At 33.6% G+C, this 26,378-nt stretch overlaps 1 protein-coding gene across 1 annotated transcript in view; it reads right to left on the reverse strand.

Annotated features, from left to right (window-relative positions):
• The window catches only part of LOC105218088 (uncharacterized), a 91,628-nt gene that overhangs the window by 39,954 nt on the left and 25,296 nt on the right, over positions 1-26,378 (reverse strand). The window contains 6 exon segments of the mRNA XM_054231055.1: positions 68-360; positions 427-692; positions 838-1,023; positions 1,104-1,618; positions 1,924-2,109; positions 2,173-2,233. Coding sequence (XP_054087030.1) covers positions 68-360; positions 427-692; positions 838-1,023; positions 1,104-1,618; positions 1,924-2,109; positions 2,173-2,233 — 1,507 coding nt within the window.

The raw sequence follows: 26,378 nt of genomic DNA on the forward strand, positions 1-26,378 counted from the left end.
TACAAAGGTGGAAATAAGAAAGACATATTTTATATATTTTCAAATTGTGTTTTAGCAATCTACTCACCAGTTCCCGGGTCAGGCGTAGTAGGTGGTGCAGGTGTTGTTACGCGACCGCCAATGTACAATGAAGAACCTTCAGGATTTGTCAATCTTATTGTGGTCTCAGGTGCCTGTGTTGTTGTCGTAGTCGTAGATTGTATACGACGACGTCCACTACTCAAAGTCGTGCGACTCGCAGATCCCTTACCTTCACTGCTGCCACCAATGCGATTTAATTTCGATGACGAATTCTCACGACTGCGTGAACGTGAAGGCTTCTTGGGCGAATTCGGCTTAGCGACCTCGTTTATCCCAAGTCTATGTGGTAATAAATGTACAATTTTTAGAGAAAAGTGAACATGCTAGAAAAATGCGTTACTATACCCCAATCCCTCGAGCATAGCGTCCTTAGCTGCTTCTATCAGTGGATAGGGTTTGCCAGTGCAAGTGCCGCGGAAGTCATCGTTATCGATGGCCCAAAACATAATGCCGCCCAAGCCTTGTTCGACAACATATTGCGCTTTCTTACGCACAATCGCTTCATCGTCATAGCCAACCCATTGATTGCGTCTGTAGGCGTATGGACCCATAGCATTGGGATTCGGCTGCACGACGGTCCACTCAGGGTCCTCTTTCAGATTTTGACATATCTGTAGGAGGAAAAGTGGGTGAATTAGTTAATGCAAGAAATTTAGGAATTTATATGTGTGAGAGAAAAATCATTTTTGCTTTAAAGCGCTTTCTACATTCATTTCCTGACTTATTTTTCGTTGTAATTTTCTCCAACCCACTCACCTCATAGTAGGCCAAATAGCCCTTCTCACGTGTAGCATCACCCTGTTCACCCGGTCCCTCGGATGGCGCGCCAATTTCCGTGCTCTCCTCATTGATAAGCGTGTAAGAACGTCCGTATGTGGGTATGCCCAACACCAACTTGTCGCGGTCAGCCCCAGCTTTCAAATAATATTTGATAGAATAATCCTAACAGTAGCAGCAAAACGAAAGAGAAGAAGCAAACATCAATTATTGCAATCAAAATTCCAATTACTTCAACCGCTTACAATATTCAACTCTGCGTCATAATTGTACTCGGACTCTTCCTCCAGCGAATACAAGGGAGCATGGTGATTAGCCGATGGTTCGTGCGATGAATGAAAATCGTAAGAGAGCACATTGAACCAGTCAAGGTACTTGTTCAGTTTGGGTATATCGTAACCCTTCTCGATGTTCTCAATGCCGGCTGGTACCGCCATTGTCAGCAACAGACGTGGACGTCCGGTCTTCTGTGACTCACGTTCGAATTCGGCGCGCACCTCTTGCACAAACTGCGCATAATTATCGCGGTCACGCGGCTTGCCACCCTCACGCTGTGCCGGATACTCCCAATCCAAATCGATGCCATCAAAATGATTCTGACGTAGAAATTTCAAAATATTTTTAATGAATTGCTGTCGTCGCTCCGGGTTGGCCATCAACGGCGAAAAACGTGATGAGGCCTCATTCCAGCCACCGATGGCAATCATGGTCTTCAATTGCTTGTTGTACGTTTTCAAGCCGGTGAATTTCGCATAACCGCCTGTGCAGTGAAGTGGTGAGCGATGCATGTTGGTGGGTGAAGGGCGTGGTAGAGATATCGAAACATGGAAAGAGCGCAAAAGGTGGTGTATTAATTAAGTTTACTATGTGATTTTAATTTGGAAAGAGTTAAGAGAAATATGAATTCGCATAACAGCATGGCTTGTAGAGTAGTTGGCATATTAGGGAGTTTAAAAAATAAGTTTTGGTTGTAAAGCTTAAAGCTTTTATGCTCGACAAAAATAAGTTGCAGTAAAAAACTTTGCTTTTTCGACATGCTCAAATTATTGTTCTTTTCTGACTCACCTTGCTCTATATCCTGGTATTTATCGAACGGTTTCATCTGATTGTCTTTTGTGAATCCACCAAAAGCGTACACCAAATGTGTACACAAATATGGATTGATGTTCTGTGGATTGAATTTCGCTGTGCCTGGTCTGTAGACACTCCAATTGGTGTAGTAGCAAACGACTCTGCCTTCCGAACGGACCTCTGTAAAGTTATGATGAAATTAAAATGTTTAAATTTTAGTATCAATGCATATAATTTACTCACCATTTATGAAAAGCACCGCACATAGTAGGAAGAGGGTTTGCCAAACCGCTCCTCGCGGAAGCTGTAAGAAGAAAGACAAAATTAATAAATTTTTAGTTTGAATTTTTTAATGTCAATATGAATTATATATAATAATATATATTTCTAGTTTAATATTTAAAAAAAGATGTATATTTATATATAAGTTTCTTGCTATGCCATTTGTAGACGTTGCAATCCCTAGCGGTATTTATTTAATTTTATTATATATTCGGCATAAAGTTCACTAGAATAATGAAAATCCTTCTATATAGTCTAAGGAAGCTGGGTTAACTCCTGCACCGATTTCAACTATTTTTATATCCAAGCTACATTATATCAAAGATTTTACGTTCACTTAATTTTGCTAAGATATCTCACATATTAATCGATATATACGGCATAAAGTCCACCGAAACTTTGAAAATTAGTATTTGAGGTGAATGGGGCTAGAGGAAGTATTGACCTGACTTTACCCATTGTAGGCACAGAGCTCATTTTTTGAACATATGTATCTCCTTTGAATTGGTTTATATAACTTATCGATATTTTCAATAAAGAAGCCATACGCTTTGAGGAGCTCATGTTTGATAGCTGGGGTCTTGAAAAGTTATAGTTTGATTTCGGTCATTTTAAGACGGGTGATGTCAGACTAGATTTGCACTTTCGCCCCGTTATCTTCACTGGTGCTTCATTTTTATATTGTAAAGTGAACAAATCAGATGGACTTCAATATTGTCGTATAAAGAAAGTAGGCATGATTGTTAACCAATTTCGCCCATTTTCAAACTAAACCATTGGGATGCGAAAGAAATGTTATGAACCGACTTTCGGTTTGAGTAACGGTAGTTGGTGGATTCCAAATGGGACGCCGATAGAAGATATATACACTTTTTATAACTGTGGCTACAGATATTTAATTATCTACACCCCCGAACCTATTCGGATATACTCAACCTTGATTCAGCCGATCATATAATCTCGATAGTATTCTACAAAACAATTCGAGAATAAACATCAGTTAATATCGAATTTAGGATAACATTTCTAAAAAATAGAATTATAGAAAGCTGATTAATTTATATAAGTACAGGATGCTTACTAACAGTGAGCTCCATACCAATTTCGGACTACGGTGCCAAAGCACCGTTATTATTACTATTATCATTTACTTATGCTTACATATGTGCTTGCACTTCCATATATGCGATTCGATTAAGCCACAGTTGCAACGTCAACGTCGGTGCATTTTTGGTGGAATGCAATTGTGGCAACTGTTTGCAATTGGCGAAATAAATGTTTCATAAGAGTGACAAGGCATATGCGCTGACTTATGTGCGTGCCGCTTGCATTTTTTGTCGCTAAATAAATGCCTTAGAGTATACAATTATTTAACTGGGTTATTGCATGACATGAGTGAGACGCGTGTCGCAGTCCCTCTAGGGCAATGGTATGGATTTGATTTGAAATTTCTTCTTTTTATTTACAACTTTATAACTGTCAAGTTTTTCTTTTTATTTAAGCTTGACTCGATGACATTCAGTAAGGTTTCCGCGATGAATCGCAACTCTTTACATTTTTAATGTGACGTTATATAGAGTATATGTATATGTATGTTATAAGAATAAAGAGAAACAGTTTCTTTAGCATATTCACAGCAAAATGTGTAGATGTACTCGATGTATCAACTCGATGTTTATCAATGGAATGAAGAATGGAGAAACTTCACTTGATGACCACAGTAGAATTAAAATACTCTAAACTGATCTAATATGCGGTGCAATAATGGTTAGTTCCCAAAACTCTTTAACTTTCAGATTTCGTTTTATTTTTGGTCCAACTTCTATTTCCCAGTGCTTATATCTAAATGCACACCGAACAAGACGAGACAAAAACACTTTGGAGTGGGTTAGAGCGAAAGACGTTTTTGTGTCGTATTAGTCAAAGGCGTTTTCTACTAATTCGGTGTGGGTTGAGCCTAAGAATTAAAATAATCTAAATTTGCCATAATTGAAATGAAAAATGTAATTTTTAATGGAAAAATACATATATGATATAGGAAGAGTTGCTATCTCAGAAAAAAATAGCTAAATAGGCATAACATAAAAGCATCTGGAACTCTTTTTACTAAGTATGATTAAACATTTCCACCAACATAGTTGCCAACTTTTTGAGAATTACAACAAATTGAGCTTAAGGAAATATTTTTAATATTTTATTTCTGAATAGAGAATTTAAATTTAAATAACATTAATTACACCTTATGTGCTATAACACCCAAACGTACAAATATGCAATCAATTAGCTGTAAACAAATTTGTACCACACCACACGTCAAAACATGTATGCCGAAAACGTTTTTCAACTCAATTCACTTTAAGAATGTATATAATGTGTTAACCACAAGCAATTTGCTGTTCCTATTCATCTTTCTAAACTAAAATATAATTAAAATTTACACTCATTTGCATAAATTGAAGATTAACATTGACACTATGACCGCAATACGCAGAGACAGCGCAAGAGTAGACATAAAATACTGGAGGAGAATGGCGATTCATTCATGCTGCTCATCCCATTCGACAGCAAATGTTGTACCTTGTTTAATATGCACAAAGAAAAACAGCCACACAAAAGGCACAACAACGCAATTAACCGGAGGCGCCTCGAAGCGGCAGCGCCACATGAAAGCGCGACTAATCAAGGTCGTGCGGTTTGGCCAACATTTGGACGCTCTTCGGCAGCTGTTTTATAACTTGTATACAATCAAGAAACAAGCAACATAAACGAAAATGAAAACAAAAAAAATAAAGACAAGTTACATCATTTTATAAACCACTTAAATAAATAATATATGCACGCCCTTTCGTTTGCATACGAGTATAACTGTTTATGTGTGCGGTTACATATAATCGTAGTATAAAATACGCCACGCACCGAATCACCATTCATCGTGTGAATGCCAAGTGATCGGGAACTCGATGAAAATACAACAAACGAAATAAACGGAAGCATTTCTCAATACAACAACGCATTGATTTCGACGACCGCACGTTTTATTGTTGGATTTGTCAATTTATTAGCATTTTTAGTTATTTGGATTTAGTAATTTAGTGAGAGCGTTCATTTATTAGGAATCTACTTAACACATATTACGTTAGTGAATTATTTAGTTGACATTTAGAAAGTTATATTTGTGCGCCTATTTATGTAATGATTTTGATATATTTTTCAGTGCCTTTCAACTCCTTTTATGCGAAAAAGAGTAAGGAAAATATTGTATTAAATATATGTGCAGTTAGAGTGGGTATTACGGAGGCCGAATATATGGAACAATTTATAATAGGATCACATTTTACTTGCCACTGATTCATAATTATTTTTCAATGCTTAAGAATCAATAAAATATTTTCTTGCAGAAATAGCAAGAACTTGATGATGAACCCAACATATTTTTCTTCTTGCAGACCCACGTTTTTGTGGCCACGGTATACATTAAATTAGTACATTTTTCAATATACAAAAAAATTCTTACGCGTAAAGACGAAAACGTTGTAACCGGTAAATTTTAAAATGATTGATACACATTATTGTAGATCTTTGTTAAGCGTAAATTATCATAACTTGTAAAACCTTGATTTTTTTAATCGTAAATTGAAGTACATATGTAACAAAGTGAGTGGGGATACTCCAGGCAATTTTAAATAGTCTGTGGGATAATTGACTACATCATCCTGGTTTGTAGCTGTGTCAAGTCTCCTGGAACGAAATTCTAAATTGTCGCATTAAAATCATCGAAATCTTTGTTTTTTACCACCAATATAGGTCATTCAATCAGTCAATTATGGTTATCATTTTGTGGTTTCATGTCAGGAAAAACACGATGAATAAGGTTCTCTTTCGAGTCAATGAAGTGACAGAAATCTTTTGGAAAAGTTATTAAACCATCCTTATTTGTTACAAATTGTTTTTGGGCTATCGACACAACCTTATAACAAAGCAACAATGACAACCTTCAAAATATTATTTTCTGTTTTCTTTTTTTTATATTTTTGTTGACAACTCGAATAAAATTGTCTTTTTATATTATCTTTCTCGCAATTTTTCCATATTTACTTACTTTCTAAACTTATCCTGGCCTTCCACGAATATTTTTAGACTAAAATTAGCCAGATGGGTTTGGCTATTCTCGACTTTTTGCGAGGCTAACCAACAGAGCAATTCATTTTTATATCTATAGATTACAAATTGTTTGTATGGGAGATTAAAAAAGTGTGGATTTTAGACTGGATTTTTCTCTCCGTAAGAACCATTCTTGTACTTCAAGGAATATTGTAAAAAAAGAATTCGCGTAATCGGTTGAGCTGTTCTCGAGTTTTGCTCTTAGCAACACATTTTGCGATTCATTTTTATATTATAGGAGATAGAAAAACTCTATTAACTTTTTTTCATTTTATTAAGATAACACACAACTCATCTCGTATATTCCCCATAAAGTCCACTAGAATAACGAAAATTATATATTATATACAATCTGCGATCGATTTCAACTGTTTTTCTCACCAAACTACAACATTCCCAATATTAGAGTAGAGAGTAATTAATTTTGCTAAGGTATCTCACTTATTAAAGTATAAAGTCCACCGGAAGTTTGAAGATCCGTATATGAGATATTGGGAGGTAAAGGTAATATTAACCCGATTATGCCAATTTTTGACACAGAAAGGAAAGGAACACATGTTCTTTAAATTTCCTTAGAGTATTTTAGAGATTTACCGATATTTTCAATAAAAATTAGATATAAACTCTGAGGTTCTCATCTTCGATAGGTGGTGTTTTGAAGGGCTATAGCCGGCTACACTAGAAATACAGTATTTGTGCAAAGTTTTATTCCAATATCTTCACTGGTGCGGTACTTAGATATTCTAAAGTGAAGAAATCAAATGGACTTCAAAATTGTGGTATAAGGGAAGTAGGCGTTGTCATGGACCGGTTTCGCTCAAACTGTACAGTTGGGATGCTAAAACAATGTTATGAACCGAATTTCGTTGAAATTGATAAAGTAGTTCCTGAGATATGATTTTCGATATGGTTCCCATTTTGTGGGAGTGGCAGGGGTGCAATTTCACCCAAGTTTTTTTTGTACGACTCTTTCATATTTTTCTTAAGGAAATTCAGTTGGTTAAAGTAATTAAAGCTAATTTACTGGAGGAACTAAACACCTTCTTGATCAAACAAATTACAAAATTAATCGTAATCATACTTGTATTCTTATAAAAATACCCTTATTGAATATTTCATTATCACTATTATTGTATTAGATTTCTAAGATATGTTTTAATACAGCCGGATTTTAAAGAAGCTTTAATATAGAACGACCGACCTTCAACATCGGGCTTATTTATTTTATTATCAAAGTTTGGTACGAAATCTTAGTAAGAGAAAGAGAAATGGAGAGTGAATACGGGTTATATGTTAAGGGATAATGGATTTGGATAAGTTCAAATTAATAATAAACGATTATGAAAAGTCGAAAATTTACACAATCGCACATATAGTCCATAATCGCTCAGAAGTCGATTATCTGCTGCCAGTCGACACTTACAATAAGGGTGTTATACTTTTTGATCCATATTAATTCCTCCAATTTAATACAAACAATTATTGATGGCAAAAAATTTTCGAACCGTAAGAAATGACTGATAGTTTTTTTTTAAAAGTTGTTTTGAAGTGCATTCAGTAAATTGGCAATAGCGTTTATTATAGAGGTACCTATGGGAAATTTGGCATTGCAAGGGAGCAGGTGATAAAATTTCGATTATTTGCTCTGCTAAATTAGTTACCAAAACAAAATGGTATATAAATAAATAGAATAGAATAAATAAAAAACACTGTATCAGTCCAAAAATGCAAAGGGTCAATAAACCAAGAAATTTAATTGTTTCTAAAAGGTCAAAGTTCTTTTCACAGTTTTCATAATTAATTGGTTGTCTAATATGTATGTAAATTATACCACTAATTAATTAACTCAAATTCTTTGCGAATTATTGTGAAAAAGTGGCCTAATAGCAACAATTAAAAAACGCTTAACAGTAGCAAAAAATTTAAAAATATTAAGTGTATAATTTAAAGATAAATAGCTAATAATGATAAACCCACACACACATGTGTAGTTTTGAGGTTTAGTTCAATTATGCAATAAATAATCACGCAGTGCGCAAGTGTAGGTGACGCAGCAGGCGGAGCAGAGGGCGGACGGTATTTAATACACCATCATAATACGGTGTATGTTGCAATAAAAATTACTTTACTTAACAAAAATGCCATACAAATGATAATTAAATACATTTTTTCTTAAATGCAATAAGCGGATTTGCGTTAAATAGCAAAATATAAGAAAAAACCGTAGCGAAATGAGCCAGCGCGGCAAGCGTATAATGTGGCAATGTTGTTGGCATCATGGCCAACAGTGGCCAATATCAGGCAAAACAAGAAATATAAAATGAGAAATAAAAACCCAAAACACAAAGCTAATTTCGTACAAAGTATGGCATAAGAGACACAGTAACAATGGCTAAGAGCCAGTCAGCCGCAACGGCAGCGGTGGTGCTGCGTTGATGGGTAATCAATGAACTTATTGTCGGACGTTATTGCTTTTGATTTTTTATTCGCTTGTTGTTTGATTTTTTTTGTTACTCGGCATATTACATAAGCCGGCGAGCATGTAAACCGCTCAGTTACGGTTAATAAATAAAGAAAATATGTACATATATTTATATATGCTTTTACTGCTTGTGATTCATTGAAGTAAAATTGTATTATAGTGTAAGTGATTGCTTGTAGGAAAAACGTAATCTAGTGCAATGATTTTCTAATCTAGAACCTCCGTTTTTTGAAATTAGCCTCCAAAACAGAAATATTTGCATTCGAAGAATATACTTATTGAAGTAATTAATTATTGAATTAATTAATTGAAATTAATTACAGGACGCAGTTACTAAAAAATCACAAATATGGATATACACTACCTTTTCCTATTATATTAATGGTGTGTAACATTTACCATCAAGCTTATGACAATTGGATGTTCGAAAATATAAAAACTTTATATTTTGAAAAATACTAGTCCAATTCTTGAAAATTTTGTATGGTTGTGGATGTGGTTAAGTGATCGGCTTTGCCACATATATATGTTATTATCAATGCGAGGTTAATAAGTAAATAAATACGAGTAATTATTTAAAACTCTTAAGTATTTAGCGAAAATAATCACAAATAATTTGTGTATAATTGAAAATGTTACAAAAAATAAAAATTCCAATATCAATGACTATTGGTCCTAACAGTTCTGTGTCTGTAAAATACCGATTTGTTTCGAAAAATGAAATAATTATGTTAAAATTCTAAGTATAATAAACGCTTTTTCCTTTATAAAACGAAATTAAATGAATTTCCTTTCTTGTATTTGCATGTTTTATTATTTTTTTTGTATTTCTTTTTTTCAGTTTATTTTTTTATTAATTAAAACTATTTATATATTTTATGTTTTATTTTTTAATTGTTAGTTATTATTATTATTATTATTACTATTATTATTATTGTTCATTTGTCACATGTATATATTTTTTTTTATTCAATTAATAAATCTAATTGTTTTTATTTTTCTTTAATTTTTATTATTTTACATACTTTACTTATATAGCTTTTTCATTTCATTTATTATTGCTTACCAAAATTTTATTATATTTTTATACTCTCGCAACAAATGTTGCTAAAGAGAGTATTATAGTTTTGTTCACATAACGGTTGTTTGTAACACCCAAAACTAAACGAGTTAGATATAGGGTTATATATACCAAAGTGATCAGGGTGAAGAGTGGAGTTCAAATCCGAATGTCTGTCCGTCCGTCCGTCCGTCCGTCCGTCCGTCCGTCTGTGCAAGCTGTAACTTGAGTAAAAATTAAGATAACTTGATGAAACTTGGCACACTTATTTCTTGGCATCATAGGAAGGTTGCTTTCGAGCAAAATCGGACCACTGAGCAAAATCGGACCACTGCCACGCCCACAAAATGGCGAAAACCGAAAACTCATAAAGTGTAATAACTAAGCCATAAATAAAGCTATGGAAATAAAATTTGGTATGAAGGATCGCACTATGAAGGGGCATATTTGGATGTAATTTTTTTTGGGGAAGTGGGCGTGGCCCCGCCCCCTACTAAGTTTTTTGTACATATCTCGCAAACCAATAGAGCTATATAAATCAAACTTTCTGCAGTCTTTTTTTTTAGTCATTTCCTAATATAGTCCAAAAATGAAAGAAATCGGATCATAACCACGCCCAAATCCCATACAAAAGTTAGGTTGAAAATTATTAAAAGTGGGTTAACTCACTAACGAAAAACACTAAATTTCACATAAGAAATGGCAGATGGAAGCTGCACTCAGATTTTTTAACAAAATGGAAAATGGGCGTGGCGCCGCCCACTTATGGGTCAAAAACCATATCTCAGGAACTACTCGACCGATTTTAATGAAACGTGGGTTGTAATAGTTTTCTTACATCCCAATGATATGTTGTGAAAATGGGCCAAATCGCTTCACAACCACGCCTACTTCCTATATACCAGAACTTTGAAGGCAATCTGAATCGTTTACATTACAATATATAAAGTAAGCACTAGTGAAGATATCGGTGCAGAACTTTGCATAAATACTATGTTAATAGGGATGCAAACATCGTAAAATGAAACATCGATGGTTCGATGTTTCTTCAAAACCCATCGAAATCAAAAACATCGGCCATTAAAACATCGAAACATCGATGTATTTTTGAACTTATTTTAAATTTATTGTGAAAAGCTAAGGGATACAGAAGCAGAAGCATAAATAAATGAAATGTAGTACGCCTTAAGTTGATACATTTTATTTCACTTAGCATTATTTTCGATTTTACTACTGCGTGCTAGTTGCCCTTGGTTTAGAAAACAGTCGTTTACTCGGTACTGAAGAGGCTACAATGTGTAAATATTAATAAGCCTATTTATACAACTCCGGAAACACAGTATTCATGTCAACCCAAACTCTATTGGCTTCTGATTGGTAGGGGTAACAGCCGAGATACACTTTCTCTTCAACCTTCCGTCCCTGTAATTGTAGATAAATTTGACAGCTTACATTTCACCTTTTGGTGGACCAAATGTTTATTCTGGTTCCAAACATCAAACGAGTATTCTGTTTCACACTCATCCGAAGATTCCGTTGTATCAGCGCGATTAATTTTCTATGAAACAAAAAAAACTATTTCCTTTAGCCCTAGCATCTTTAAAATGAAGTAATTTGAATCTCTGATCAAACGCAGTAGCCTACGCCAGAATTATGTAAATTGTATAAATAAATCATAAAAGTAACCGCAGGTCCAAGCGCACATTCCCTTAACGAATTCTCCGTATTTTACAAAAATATAATTCCAATGTAATAAAGCGTATCAAAATAGAGGGTTTCGGGTTAATACCCGAAAAAGTGTGAAGTAAAATTTTTATATAAAACATCGACATAAAACATCGTTGAAAGTGACATCGATGCATCGATGTTTTTAGATTCGAGACATCGATGCTTTTTGACGAAAACATCGATGTTTCAAAAACATCGATACATCGTTTGCATCCCTATATGTTAATAGTGTAGCAGCCCCATTCTAAAAATCGCCGAAATCGGGCCATAGATTTTTAAGGCCCCATATATCGAACACGAGGACCTCGGTGCTTCTAACCTAATATTATGGTTTCCAACTTTCAATGGACTTTATACAATATATATGACGAATATGGGGGTTATTGTATATTATATAATATAAATAAAGTTAAATAAATTGCGAGAGCATAAAATGTTCGGTTACACCCGAACTTAGCCCTTCCTTACTTGTTTATATTTATTTTTTAATTTTTTTATGTAATGTAATTCATCATTTTAACAGAATTTTGTAACGTACATCTTTTTAAATGTAATGTAATTCAATTCTAAACAAATTAGCCGCTTAAGTACGCAACGAACGCCTTTGTTATAATAAAAAATAAACAAAAAGTGTTTACAAGCCATATACAAATATTTCTATATATACTTATTATGTATATACTACTTTGCATATTCACTACATATTTATTACATATCTTTTTGTTTTGCTCATTTGAATCCGGCTAGTTACGCGACCACAAGAAACCTGTCTTTGACTCATTTGGTCAGCTCGTTGAACACCATCAAATTCCTCGTACCCCCACACAGTGGCTTCAAATTGTATACGTCAATCGGAAACATTTGTAAACTTGCGTTTTTCCCTTTTCGCATTTTTTGTGTGTATTAATGCATAATTTTCAATTTCACTACTACAACACACTTCACCAATTATGGTGGGTTTTGAAGTATGCTCAATTGCCGTATTAGCTTGGACCCACATAGCCATAATTTGTTCACCTTATTACGTTCACTGTTTATTAATTAATTTTGGTTTAGTAACTTATTTTGATTTCCGTTATATTTTCGCGTTTTTTATGTGTGAACTTGCATGGCAATTGTTTATAATTATTTCGAAGATAATACACAAAGTAATTGATGTGGGTGGTTTGGTAAAGTTTTTTTTGGCAAGTTGAAGGTCGGTTAAGTTCAACGTACAATAAATACTTACAAATTTAAGTATTTTTCTTAATATTAGTAATATATTCTTTATCGGTTAGTATAAATAATTATATATATTTTTTTAACTAATAGCCGTTTTTCACGAAATCAGATCTCTGTTTTGTTTGTTCAATCCACAATCATACGTAATTTATAAAAAAATCGTCTAGCCGACTAAGATTTTATATCTTCAAGTAAAGTTTTTTAATCGATCTCATTTTTCACATACATTTGTATACATATCTTCGAACCAACAATGGACTACACATGTAGTATGTACATAGCCACTTACAACCGCAACAAGCTGAGAATTGCTGTAACATTGCATTTTTGGCGCACTAAATATACAGCCGAGTGCTGTTGCTAAGCCATAAGTTCTTCAAACGGCATTACAATTCAGATAGCTGGTTGTTGTATAGTATATACATATGTATGTATATAGACAAAAATAAACAGCTATAGTAGTGCAAGTTAGAAAATAAAACTCTCGAGCATTTTTGTTTGCCTTTGCCATGATAAGATCACAACAACCACCTTTTGATGGCAACAAGGTGGTCAGTGTTGCTTGTGGCACAAATGGCAACGACTGCAATGAAATCAAATTATTTACACAATCTTAAGCAGAACAAATATTGCAAGAATCTCTGCTGTGTAGAAATGTTGTCTGCGCTCTTTTGTGTTGCGGTTGCTGCCATTAAAATTGCATTACATTCATATGATATTGCGACCCTTAACGATGTCTAAAATTATTTTTGTTTTTATTTTGGATACAGTTTCATACAACTATAGAGAAGTTGATGCAAAATTAACAAATATCGGTGCGATCTAGAACTTTAGAGGTCCTTGGAAAAGCGGAGCTTGTTCAAGAGTCTGTTCGTAAGCTACTTCGAAGTAATGTACAACCAATCTTAATTCGAACCTATACAATCAACAATGGGACCGTCTGAAGGAAGCAATCGTCCAGAAGCGGTCAATCAATAGGAGAAGAGGTGTGTTCCATCAGGGCAACGGTAGGTCACACACATCGATAGAAGCTTTGCATCCACCTCATAGTCCAGACCAGGCCTATTATTTCCTGTTACTGTCTATGACGAATGATGTTGCTTGTAAAAATTCGCCTCAAGATGCGGGAAAATACATTTTGCGTTACCATATGATACGCGTGGGTTAATTTGAGTTAAATTATATTGAATACATAAATACGTTAAAAACTTCAATTTAATTAAAAAATAATGAGTTCCTTGATAGTAGACTTCAGTCAAATATGAATCAAACTATATTTTATAAGGTGAACTGAAAATTCATATTTTAAGCTTTAAAGAAATCATAAAAGTAAAAAGAAAACATTAATGTAAGTGGCATTCGAATGAAGTAAAAAGAATCGGACAAATATTTTCAAAAACGAAAATTTCCGTTATTTTTTGAATACACCTCGTCTACCGATTTGTTAATAAAGATTTGCATTTGTATTTGAGTAAATAAATAATTTTATTGTACAGTATATAATTTTTCTTAGATAATTTAAAACTATCAAAAATTTATTAATTTTTCTTTATTTATTTTTTTTTAACTGAATCCAAATCGAATAATTTTCAAAATATTAGGTTAATTGAAACAATAATAATTAAAATTTTAAATAAATACATATATAACCGTATTTAAAAAATGTCTTAATAACAACCAAATAGTGCGCGAGGCCAACGCGCCAAAACTAGGCTGCATAAAGAAGTATAAAAATAAATTATTGCAACCTTAATTGTCTGCACTTTTATCAGCGCATATTTGAATGAATTCTTCAACAAGTGCCAGCTGGCACCTGCGGCGCTCAGCGCGACAGAACAGCCCCTAGTTAGAGTGTTACTACTTTGCCTTATTGTGGCAAATTACGCAATGTGCCACTGGCAAAAGGCAGCTTTAAGTGCGTAATTGCTTGTACCAATTACGCATGTTGGTGCAATAACAACAACAATTTGTAAATGCAACGACGCATGGCGGCCGCACAAAATTGGCAGTGTGCCGCATTTCATTGTATTTCAGCAATCGCCGATGGTATGCTGCAGGCAAAAGTGTTGGAAATTTAGGTGATATTTATTACGAAAATTGAGGTTTTGAAAATCTATCATTTTTGTTTTTTAACTAAAAAAAAATTGATTATTTCATGCCAACTGTTGTATCCTATTATTCTAATATACTAAAATATTTATAAAGAAGGAGATCGAAACATAACAGCACAGGAACGATAAATTTGACTGCAATGCCTACTGTGCCGCCGTTAAATGTTTTTCGCACTAGTTCAGAACCATAAAAGAGACGAACGGTGGGATATAAATAGACAATTCCTAAACCAACAACAGAGTTACAGCTACTTATATAGAAGAGAGCGTGAATACGCACAAGCAATTTGACGGTACTTATTGCACTAGAGACCACCCAATTTGGCAGAAGTGCCTTTCACTGCAGGGTACGTGCAAATCTGCGTGTAGTCAAGCCTGCCTTTAAGTACAACTATCTATTTGTAATCACCTGTTTTTGTTGTCAACCAAATTATGGCATCGACAAGTGTCTCAATAGCGGCAAATTTGGGTAATTTTACGTGATTGCTGATGACAGCTGGTTTTGTAGTTAGCAAATCCCGTATGCACTGATTATTATGTATTGCTTTTGTTGTTATAAATGCGAAACTGCACTTTGCATAATACTCACTCCCTTCACTTTAATGTGCTTAAATAGCTTATGGAATTCTATTAGCTCTTTATAGGTGAGCTTAATAACTCAATTATTTATATGTATATAAGCGGAGTAGCCTATTGCCGATAATGATCGATGTCATAACCAAACAGTTAATTTAAATTTTGTAATCCTCACAACAAAATATTTTATTTAATTTAATATTAAAATATATCTACATATATAAACCCGCATTGAATCAAGAATTGCTTTTAATTAGTTAGTTAAAACAACAATGCACAGAAGTGACACCAGAAGTCAGCCGATGACTTACGACTTATAATTTCCTTATCCTTTATTTCCAGATCCTTAATTTAGACAATCAGCAAATTAAGTTAATTTAAAATTAGCTAATAATATACAATCCGTTAAGAATGTTTATTTGTACAGACAATAAGATAATTAACCACCAATTGTTAATTGGGTTAATTAAGAAGATAATATAAAATCAAATAAACTCAATTCTCAAATTATAATATCAGATCATGACTTATAGCCTTTTCGCATAGCCAAATTAATTTAATACTTTTTACATTTCGCACAGCCGCTATTATAAATATTTCAAAGTGCTTATTTCATAGTGATTTTTAACATTTCAAACTCTATCTTAATTTAGCCAATTCGGCAATTTGCATGGATAAAAAAGTGAAAAAATCAAGATTTGGGTATGCAAAGTCCTAGCTATAAGGTGGTATATGATATGTTTTAATAAAAACAAACACTGGGCTCTTTATTCGATGAATATGTTTGAGGTGGAAGCATTTGCGCACCGATTGCCTGACAACTTTTCTTAGACAATTGGTCTGTAATACTACATTAACTCGCTAGATGGTGCTGTGGTAGATATAATTGCAGATATAATTACGTATTTGTGATACGATGAACTTCATTTCTAATTTACTCATAGCTTAATTCAGATCGTCTTAGGTATGCTCGAAAATATATCTGAAATAAATAGGATTCTAATTTTAGTAGTAAAAAAGTGAGAGGAATCCAACGGTATCAAATCAGACAATATTCAACAGAATTTATTCAATACAATTTATTTTTAAAAAAGTTTATGCATAATTTTTTGCTTATATTTTAAGCAATTACCTTTTGTTATATGTGAATATGCAAATAAAAAATTCCAAATAACAGTAATCTATTAACGGCATAATATTGAAATTAACGGTATTGAATTGAACTGCTATGAATTTCGTTAATAAAAAGTTAAAATTAAAAATCGAAACAGCAGCATTAATACGATTATGAAAAAATACCTGTTTTCGCAATCCAGAAATAAACGCAATACAAACATAGCATTGCATAACACCGGTAATAACATTGATGTTAATTTCGAGCTGAAGCTACAACTCTTGACGCATTAATAATGCCACAGGCGAAATGTTTTCTGGAATAACCGTAACAAGGCGATTGCCTTTCGATTTTTGAAAGGCTTTAGTTATTTATTTACTGTATTTTTTATTAATTTTATCTGAACTGGATTCACGTGGATTGGCGCCGCGCTTGAATTCAAAAGACGGGTGCGTCGCAGACTCAAGGCTTTATACTACCATACAAACATACACCTGATTTTGAATATGTATTATGCGAAAAAATAGAATTGTGTATGGGAAAATTATGAAAATTTATTTTTTTATTAATATTACATTAATTTTACATATAATAATACATATATACATATGTATGCATACACTGATAGTCTGAGTAATACTTTCAATGATTGGAAAATTTGCGGATATTGCGGTATTGAAATTTAAATATTCGAGCTAATCACGAAAAATATGAGGATTTGGATTGCAAATAAAAAGTGCTTTGAAAATAATTATAGAGTTGCCATATATAAACACAACACAACTGAAAGGTCTTTGAGTTCGAAACAAGTAAAATCAGAAATATTTCAGAACAGCTTAGCTTTCCGAAAAGTATTGTGTATATTATAAATTGTATTTTTTGGTATATTTGGTATAGAGTTACCAAGTTTCGAAATTAAAACTTAATAATATTATCTCTTTTTTTCACACAGAGTTCCAGCTATCAAAAACTGTTAAGCTAAAATTATTATAAGATGCATATGTACCTATGTCCGCACGTAGGAATGTCTTGATTGAAATCTATAATTTTAACATACATATTTTGTATTGGTTTGCCAATTATTGAAAATTAATATTTAAAATATTACAAGATATATTAATTATATTGCTGCCAAGTATTGACAACATGTAAGAAAAAATTCTAAAGAATTTAGACAAAATTTAAGATCAAATATTTAAATTAATCCGCTTTACATAAAATCAATATGCACAATTTTTTATATATGTATGTCCATGCAAGAATTTTTACTTTACCTTTAGAAATAAGTTCAAAGAACTTTAAAAACAATTTGCTTACATTTGTAATTTTACCACCTAAATCTCACATTTGATATTCAAAATAAGTATCACGTACAAAATACACGAAAAAAATTAAATGTCATAGTCATGCGCAGGCTAACAAAGATCAATGCCTTCGAAAGACTTTAGAGACGAAGAAAAAAATGTTAATGGTAAGCCAATGCACAGTGGGACTAGTATATCAACACAAGAGCTAAAATTTTAAGCAAAATATAATGTATAAGGACTTGTAAAATTAAATCGATTATAGAATTGAACAAGAATGATGGAGGTGAGATAACTTGTTGCAATTTTGAAGATAATTTCATAATGTAACTCTCAGAGAATCCCTAGTCCTTATTGGCAAAAAACTGGCACAGACGACGTTCACAAGTTTCTCAAACCAATTTTTCTCGAGTCAAATCATTAGCCATAGACAGGAACAGGTAGTAATTTCAGACGATAAGTAACGATGATTCATGTAAAATCGTAAGTCCATTTTTTATAATTTTTCTTCAAATTTCCATAACCTTCGCATCACTGTACCCTAACGGCGTCAAATTTGGTGTGGCTCCACGTTTTATTGCAATATAATCATTTCAAAGAACAGGAGAGCCACACCCACACGCTTAAAAAATCGTAACAAGCCGGCGGGTCCATTCAACATGACCACACCAAGAAGTACACTGAGTACTTAAATACCAAAATAAACACACACATGAAGCGTGAATACCTCAACATATTTATATACAGACACACATGTACCAATACTTAAGCGGTATGTGCTCTTATAAATGAGCCATTAGCATTTTATGACATACCTATAAGCTGACTGAGTTTACGGGCACTGTGTTGTTATTGCTTTAGTTGCCTTTTCTTGTGCATTGAGTTTATTTTGAGCTTCTTGGGAAAACATGTTATTGTCTATATCTCTATATGTATGTATGCATTTGTGATTGTTTGTATAAAAGTAGTGAAATACAGGAGACATTATTTGCCAATGAAAATGACAATTTAATGACGCTGTCGTGACAGTTGTTGTCAGCTGCAACAATGCCAAAACAGTGGCAGTAAAACTTTTAATAGCAACAAAATCACATACAAAATTTTCAATTGCTTTCGAATGGACTATTAAATGAATGAATAAAAGTGAAAATATCTCAATTGGCCGGTAGAAGTAATTAGTAGTGTTGTCAGCAAAGGAGTTGCCACCAATTGAAAATACTGAAAAGTCTCCAACTATCATAAAGATAAATTTAGAAAAATTTGCCAAAAGCATGCTCGATGTGTAGAATTGAAGTATTTTTATACTCTCGCAACAAAAGTTGCTAAGAGAGTATTATAGTTTTGTTCACATAACGGTTGTTTGTAAGTCATAAAACTAAACGAGTTAGATATAGGGTTATATATATCAAAATGATCAGGGTGACGAGACGAGTCAAAATCCGAATGTCTGTCTGTCCGTCTGTCCGTCCGTACAACGGATAACTTGAGTAAAAATTGAGATATCTTGATGAAACTTGGAACACACGTTCCTTGGGACGGTGAGAGGGTAATCGAAAATGGGCCAAATCGGACCACTGCCACGCTCACAAAATGGCGAAAACCGAAAACACAAAAAGTGTCATAACTAAGCCATAAACATAGTTATAAAAGTAAAATTGGGAACAGAGGATCGCACTAGAAAGGGGCATATTTGGATGTAATTTTTTTTGGGAGAGTGGGCGTGGCCCCGCCCCCAAATCGGTTATTTGTATATATCTCGCAAACCAATAAAGCCATATAAACCAAACTTTCTGCAGTCAGTTCTCTTACATACCCCACCACACACCATGAAATTAGTTGCAATCGGATAATAACCACGCCCACCTCCCATACAAAGGTTAGGTTGAAAATTACTAAAAGTGAGTTATCTTCGTAACGAAAAACGCTAAATTTCACATAAGAAATGGCAGATGGAAGTTGCACTCAGATTTTTTTCCAAAATGGAAAATGGGCGTGGCATCGCCTACTTATGGGTCAAAAACCAAATCTCAGGAACTACTCGACCGATTTCAATGAAACTTGGTTTGTAATAGCTTCCTTACATCCCAATGATATGTTGTGAAAGTAGGCCAAATCGCTTCACAACCAGGCCTACTTCCTATATACCAGAACTTTGAAGACTGAATCGTTTACTTTTCAATATATAAAGTAAGCTCTAGTGAAGATATCGATGCAGAACTTTGCACAAATACTACCTTTATAGTGTGGCAGCCCCATTCTAAAAATCGCCAAAATCGGACCATAGGTTTTCAAGGCCCCATTAATCGAACATGAGGACCTCGGTGCTTCTAACCTAATATTATGGTTTCCAACTTTCAATGGACTTTATACAATATATATGACGAATATGTGGGTTAAATTGTATATTATATAATATAAATAAAGTTAAATAAATAAATTGTGAGAGTATAAAATGTTCGGTTACACCCGAACTTAGCCCTTCCTTACTTGTTGAAAATAGAATTGCCATCCAGCGAAATAGTAAAATTAAAGATAATACGAAAATGACATACAGTGGAACTTCTCTAAATCGAATCACCATAATCCACAAAAAAACTTCCGAGTTAGAGAGATTTCGAGTTATAGAATTTTCATTAAAAAATATAATTTTTCAAAAAGCAGTAAAATATGGATTTATACCCAATTTTATTTATTTAATTCGCATAAAGTTTTATTTAAATACGTTAAAACAAGTATTCTGCGTTTTTTGTTTAACCGAAATTATTATAACATTTTTTAAATATTGCCGAATCATAAGTGTTTGAGAAATTCTTCCCGAAGGTATATGCGAAATTTTAAATTTAGACATATTTGTGACAAGAGTTGCCACCTAACAAAAATTTCTAAACTGGAAATACTATTGCGTTAAGTGCTTAAGAAACTTGAGCGGTAGGTATACACCATATCTATAATTAAGATATATCGAGAAATAGAGTTGCCTACCACTAAAAATACATTTAAGGAAAATATTATAATAAATATTTCTATGAAGTTGTATGAGAATAAACAGATTTTTCATAGAGTTGTCACCCATTCAAATATGAAAATTGTGGGATATTTTACAAAATATACATATGTCAAACATAAGGAATTTGTGAAAACCTATTCGTATTGTCTTCAACTTATACATATATTGGATCAGTATATGTCTATAATATGATCATGCGTTTTTTAACATTTTGCAAAAGCAGTTAAAGTTACTGGTCAGTTCCATATTTTTCATTTCTGAAAAAATTCACAATAAGCTAACTATATTATTGTTGTTGTTGCTTCCTTCAAGCCAACAACAGCCACTTGTTATTAAACGCAGCTATTTTGGTTCACCCTCCACTTGTTTATTTGTGTGTTTATTTATGGCTTTTAGTGGCCATTCCTTTAGACTTATTGTTGCCTGCTGACTTATTGCCCGCATTGTTGACTTTGTGTTTGATTTTGTTGTCGTTGTAGTTTATTTTAAGAATTTACGTTGACGGTTCACTTTGCGCTGCAGCACAAGCAATTGTTTTACAGACCATAATATTTAGAAAAATGCGCCTGGCAATTGTTGTTGTAGTACGTCGGTCTTTGTTTGTTGAATTCAGTGGCCTGGTACGGCCCCGTGTTAAAAGTCAAAGTTATAGTTTCCATTTAAATTGAGATCAACAAACAGTGATACCGCCGATCGTGTGAAATTTTCGTACACAAACAACGAGTTTGTGACTTAAGTTTTTTGTTATTTTGATTTGCTTTATTTTTTCCAAGTTTAATTACGCGATTTTCAGTAACAAGATTACGGAAAAAGATATACGTGTATAAAAAATAGTTTAAAAGCATTGAATGTGTAAATGAGGCAAAATTATGGTTTTTGAACATGATACATACATATATGAATATAGATACAAAATATTTATTTTAATATAAGTATGTCTGTATGTACATACATATATTAACACATTTTTTAATTATTTTAAGGAAATAAATATATAAATATTTTTTTATAATTGGAAATACTTCCTACAGAGACTCAGAGGCTGTTTTATCAAGTGAATCCGCAAATTGCTTGCTTTGTGATTACTAATATGACGAGCACTACAGCACAGCAAGAAACCAAATTTTTTGTTGCCACTTGAAGCCTTTCACTTTTAAAGTTTCTATTATACATTCATTATTTGTTTTTTTTTTTATTTATTTGTGCAAAATCACGTTTATCTATTTAGATATATGTATAGCTTTAGGTAAGTTACATACAGATTCGAAAATTTTAAAAGATAAACTATTATATTATAAAATTATATTTTTTATAGTAAAATTTTATATTTTTTATAAAGGTTTTCCTTTTTACTTTCTTTTTATCTAAAGAATTGCTGATTTTCGTATTTGAGGATTGTGAACAGTTACTATTGTTGTACAACTGGTACGTAAGAATAGTAGATTAGTCGATCGTAAACAACCCCAAACTTCTTCTTTGAAGTTGTATAAAAATCAATATAATATATTTAATAAAATATTAAATTTGCTAATAACACCAATAGACATTTATCAAGTACATCAGTATTATATTGCTAATTTACGGACACTTTTAATGGGGAAAAATATTGTATAAACCGATACCGATTGGAACATAGAAACATTATTAGCAAAAAAATATTCCCTCTAAATTTCTTTATCTGAAATACTTACCGATATTTTCGGTAAAAAGTTATCCATGTACAATATCTGAGACTTAAAAAGTTATAGTCAGATTTATAAATTTTTAAATGAGTGATGCCACGCCTCAAATTCAGTATTTATGTAAAGATATCATTGTTGGTTCTTGATAAAGTGCAAACAGCAAATGTTTTTAATAGCTTTCGTCCATTTACCATCGGTAACATCAGTATTTTAAAAAAATATTCTGTATCAAATTTTGTTTTAATTGGACGAGTATTTCCTGAGATATGGTTTTTAACTCAAAATTGGGCGACACCACTCGCATTTACCCTATTTTATACCAATCTGAATACATTCTTCTATTCTTTACCATCCTGTCTGTAAAGTTTAGTTTCTGGCGGTTTTCCTCAGTGAGTTAACCCAGCTTTAGTAGATTTCAACATAATCTATGTAGGGGAGGTGGGCGTGGTTATTATCCGATTTGAACTCTATATTGATTTTTATACTCTCGCAACAAAGTAACACCTAACACTAAAAGAGTTAGATATGTTGTCATATATACCAAATTGCTCAGGGTGACGAGTAGATTTGAAATCCGGATGTCTGTCCGCCCGTCTGTCCCTCTCTTCGTCTGTGCAAGCTGTAACTTGAATAAAAATTGAGATGTCTTGATGAAACTTGGTACACGTGTTACTTGGCACCATTGTTTTCGAAGATGTGCGAAATCGGACCATTGCCACGTCCACAAAAACGAAAACCGAATACATATAAAGAGCTATAACTGAGCCATAAATTAAGCTTTGAAGTAAAATTTGGTATGAAGGATCGCACTATGAAGAGACATACATATGTGGATGTAATTTTTTTGGGGAAGTGGGGGTGACCCCGCCCCTTAATAAGTTTATTGTACATATCTCGTAAACTACTAAAGCTATATCAAGGAAACTTTCAAGAGTCGTTTCTTTTAGGTACTACCTTATATAGTGCAAAAATGGAGAACATCGGATTATCTCCACTCCCACCTCCCATACATAGGTTATGTTGAAAACTACTAAAAATGCTTTAATTCGGTAAGGAAAACTATTAGAAACCTTAAATTTCATTATAAAGATGGTATACAAAGAGCTGCACTCAAAATGGTATACAAAATTTTAAATGGGCGTAGTTCCGCCCACTTATGGGTCAAAAACCATATCTCCGAAACTATTCGACCAGTTTCAATGAAATATTATATCTTCCTAGCTTCTCAATGATATGTTGTGAAAATAGTCCAAATCGCCTACTTCCCATATACCTGAACTTTGAAGTCGATCTGAATCGTGTACTTATATAAAGTAAGCACTAGTGAAGATATCGGAACAGAACTTTGCAAACATACTGCATTTAAAGAGTGGCTTCGCCATTCGAAATTGTTCCATAAATTTTCAAGACCCTATATAACGAATATGAAGACCTCTGTGCTTCTAACAAACTTTTTACCGAAAATATGGGTAAGTCTCTCAGGTATTTAGTAGAAATTCAGAGGGAATATCTTCTGCTTCTAATAATAAGTTTCCGTGCCAAAAATTAGTGAAATCGGGTCATAACTTCCCCTATCTCCCATATACTTAATATTAGGGTTTTCAAATTCAATGGACTTTATACCATATATATTCCGAATATGTGAGTCAAATTGTGTGTTATATTAATAAAATTAAATAAATAAATTGCGATAGTATAAAATGTTCGGTGACACCCGAACTGAGCCCTTCCTGACTTGTTTTCATTTCATAATTAAACTGCAAAAAGCGAAAATAAATAGTTGCATTCATGTTTAACTCAGGCTTATCTGAATCACTCATCTTTATGAGCATATAAGTGTCAGGTGTCTTTCTTTCTCTACAAGTCCAATTTCCATTTGACAATTTGAAATTTGCTGATATTTAGTTTTTAATTAACCCGATAAGATAACTTAAGCTCAGATAAATGCAGCAAGCACAAATTCAGTCAACCAGACTTAAGTTGTATTCAAATCATGTCAGCATTAACACGCAATTAGCGCTGCAAATGTGACGAAGAAAAGTTGCAAGAGCAGCTGAGCATTTCAAATCACATACATATTCACAGAGGAGTGTAAACTTAGCGCCGCTTGAATTTTTTTCAACTGGCCATAAATCAAGTTCCACTTTTCCTTTGCGACGTACAATGAAATAAATAATTAAAGACAATTTTTGACGTCAACAAATATGCGCAAGTAAATAAACTGCAGACAAAACGCATTAAATTTTCCCAAAAACACGCAATTCAAAATTAAGCAGCCCGGTGGCGACTGATAACTGCACAACGACGTTTGCATACGAACACACACACAAATGCTCCTCTCCACTTTTCGGCGGTGTTTACACCGTGCAACTGTGGGTTGTGGGTCAATGAAACGCTCCGGCTGGGCAATTAATAGCGCGCAATCAGCCGACAACTTTTCCACAACAAAGCAGCTGAGTAGCAATAAAATAATATGCTTGTACAATACCTGCTTATGCGCGCAGTTGGAAAGCACTTGTGCGCATTTGCGATAATGTTTGGCACTTGTTGTTGTTTTTGTGGTCACATATGGCAGCATCCGTAGTGAGTGCACAAAACGTCGCATGTCCGTTTCGGCCAGACTACGACACAGCGTGGAAATTTTAGTTTTGCATTGCTCCAGAGCTAATGCACATATGCTCTTTGTTGTTGCGTCTGTTTTAATTTAATATGATTTTTTTTGGTAGCAATATGACTTTCGCCGGTCACTAGTTATAGCCCCATTTATACGTTTGCGCTCGGTGAAAATGCCGTTACGGCTACTTTTCATTGTCGGCTCGGCAGCATTTGTAGCGTTGACAGCTAGACAAGGCGACCACGGTGCAACGCTGGTGAAGCGCTCGTTGACTAGCGGGTCAGTCGGTGTGGCATCTTCTGCAGTCATGCCATTCATTTGGCAAGACGACAATGCCGTTAAGCCTTATAAGGATATCGTATTGCTCCAAAAGAGGTGAGATTTGCTGATTGTCTGCCGTTTGTCTGATATAGTGACCAGCTTATACGTCTTTGCACCCGTGTATTGGGTGTGTTTTCTTTGTTTGTGAAAAATGAAATCGTGACGTTTAGTGCCACAACCACTACACCGGTTTATATTTCGAACTCATGTTCGTTATGCTTTTCGTTTATTTAGATTTGTTTTTAGTTGTGATTTTCCAAAGGGAATATAAATCAATTTATTTGTAAGACAAAGCAAAGATCGACTATTCATTCTATAGTTTGACTACACCCCTTATATTATGTTACTGTTTTTGTTTCCCATTATAAAGACCCCAACAAAATCGATAACCAATGAGTGATAATAACATAATGTAATATCTAGACTAGCATCAACATCCCCAACAAAGTTAGCCTCGAAATACAATACAGAAGCACTCTTGCAAACATTTGCTACTTTGGACTGAGTAGACAATTGTAAAGAAAAGTCAAGAATTATTTGAACATGAGCAATGGCGAATATCACAGACGATAATTCGGAGAATAAAATGACAGCGGTGACGCTGTCATGGTGTCAAATGGACAATCACTCCAGTTTTAAAAGTGTTCAATGCCATACGCGCTGGTGGAAGCAGAGGAAGAGGAAGACTTCCAGTCAGTTGGAAGAATACTTACTGTTTGATTAACACCACTCATATGAGAAAAAACAACCAGTAGTTAAGAGAGCTCAGCAGTCTTTAAACTGGAA

This window comes from Zeugodacus cucurbitae, chromosome 5, assembly GCF_028554725.1.
Source record: "Zeugodacus cucurbitae isolate PBARC_wt_2022May chromosome 5, idZeuCucr1.2, whole genome shotgun sequence".
In the NCBI taxonomy this organism is placed as follows: Eukaryota; Metazoa; Arthropoda; class Insecta; order Diptera; family Tephritidae; genus Zeugodacus; species Zeugodacus cucurbitae.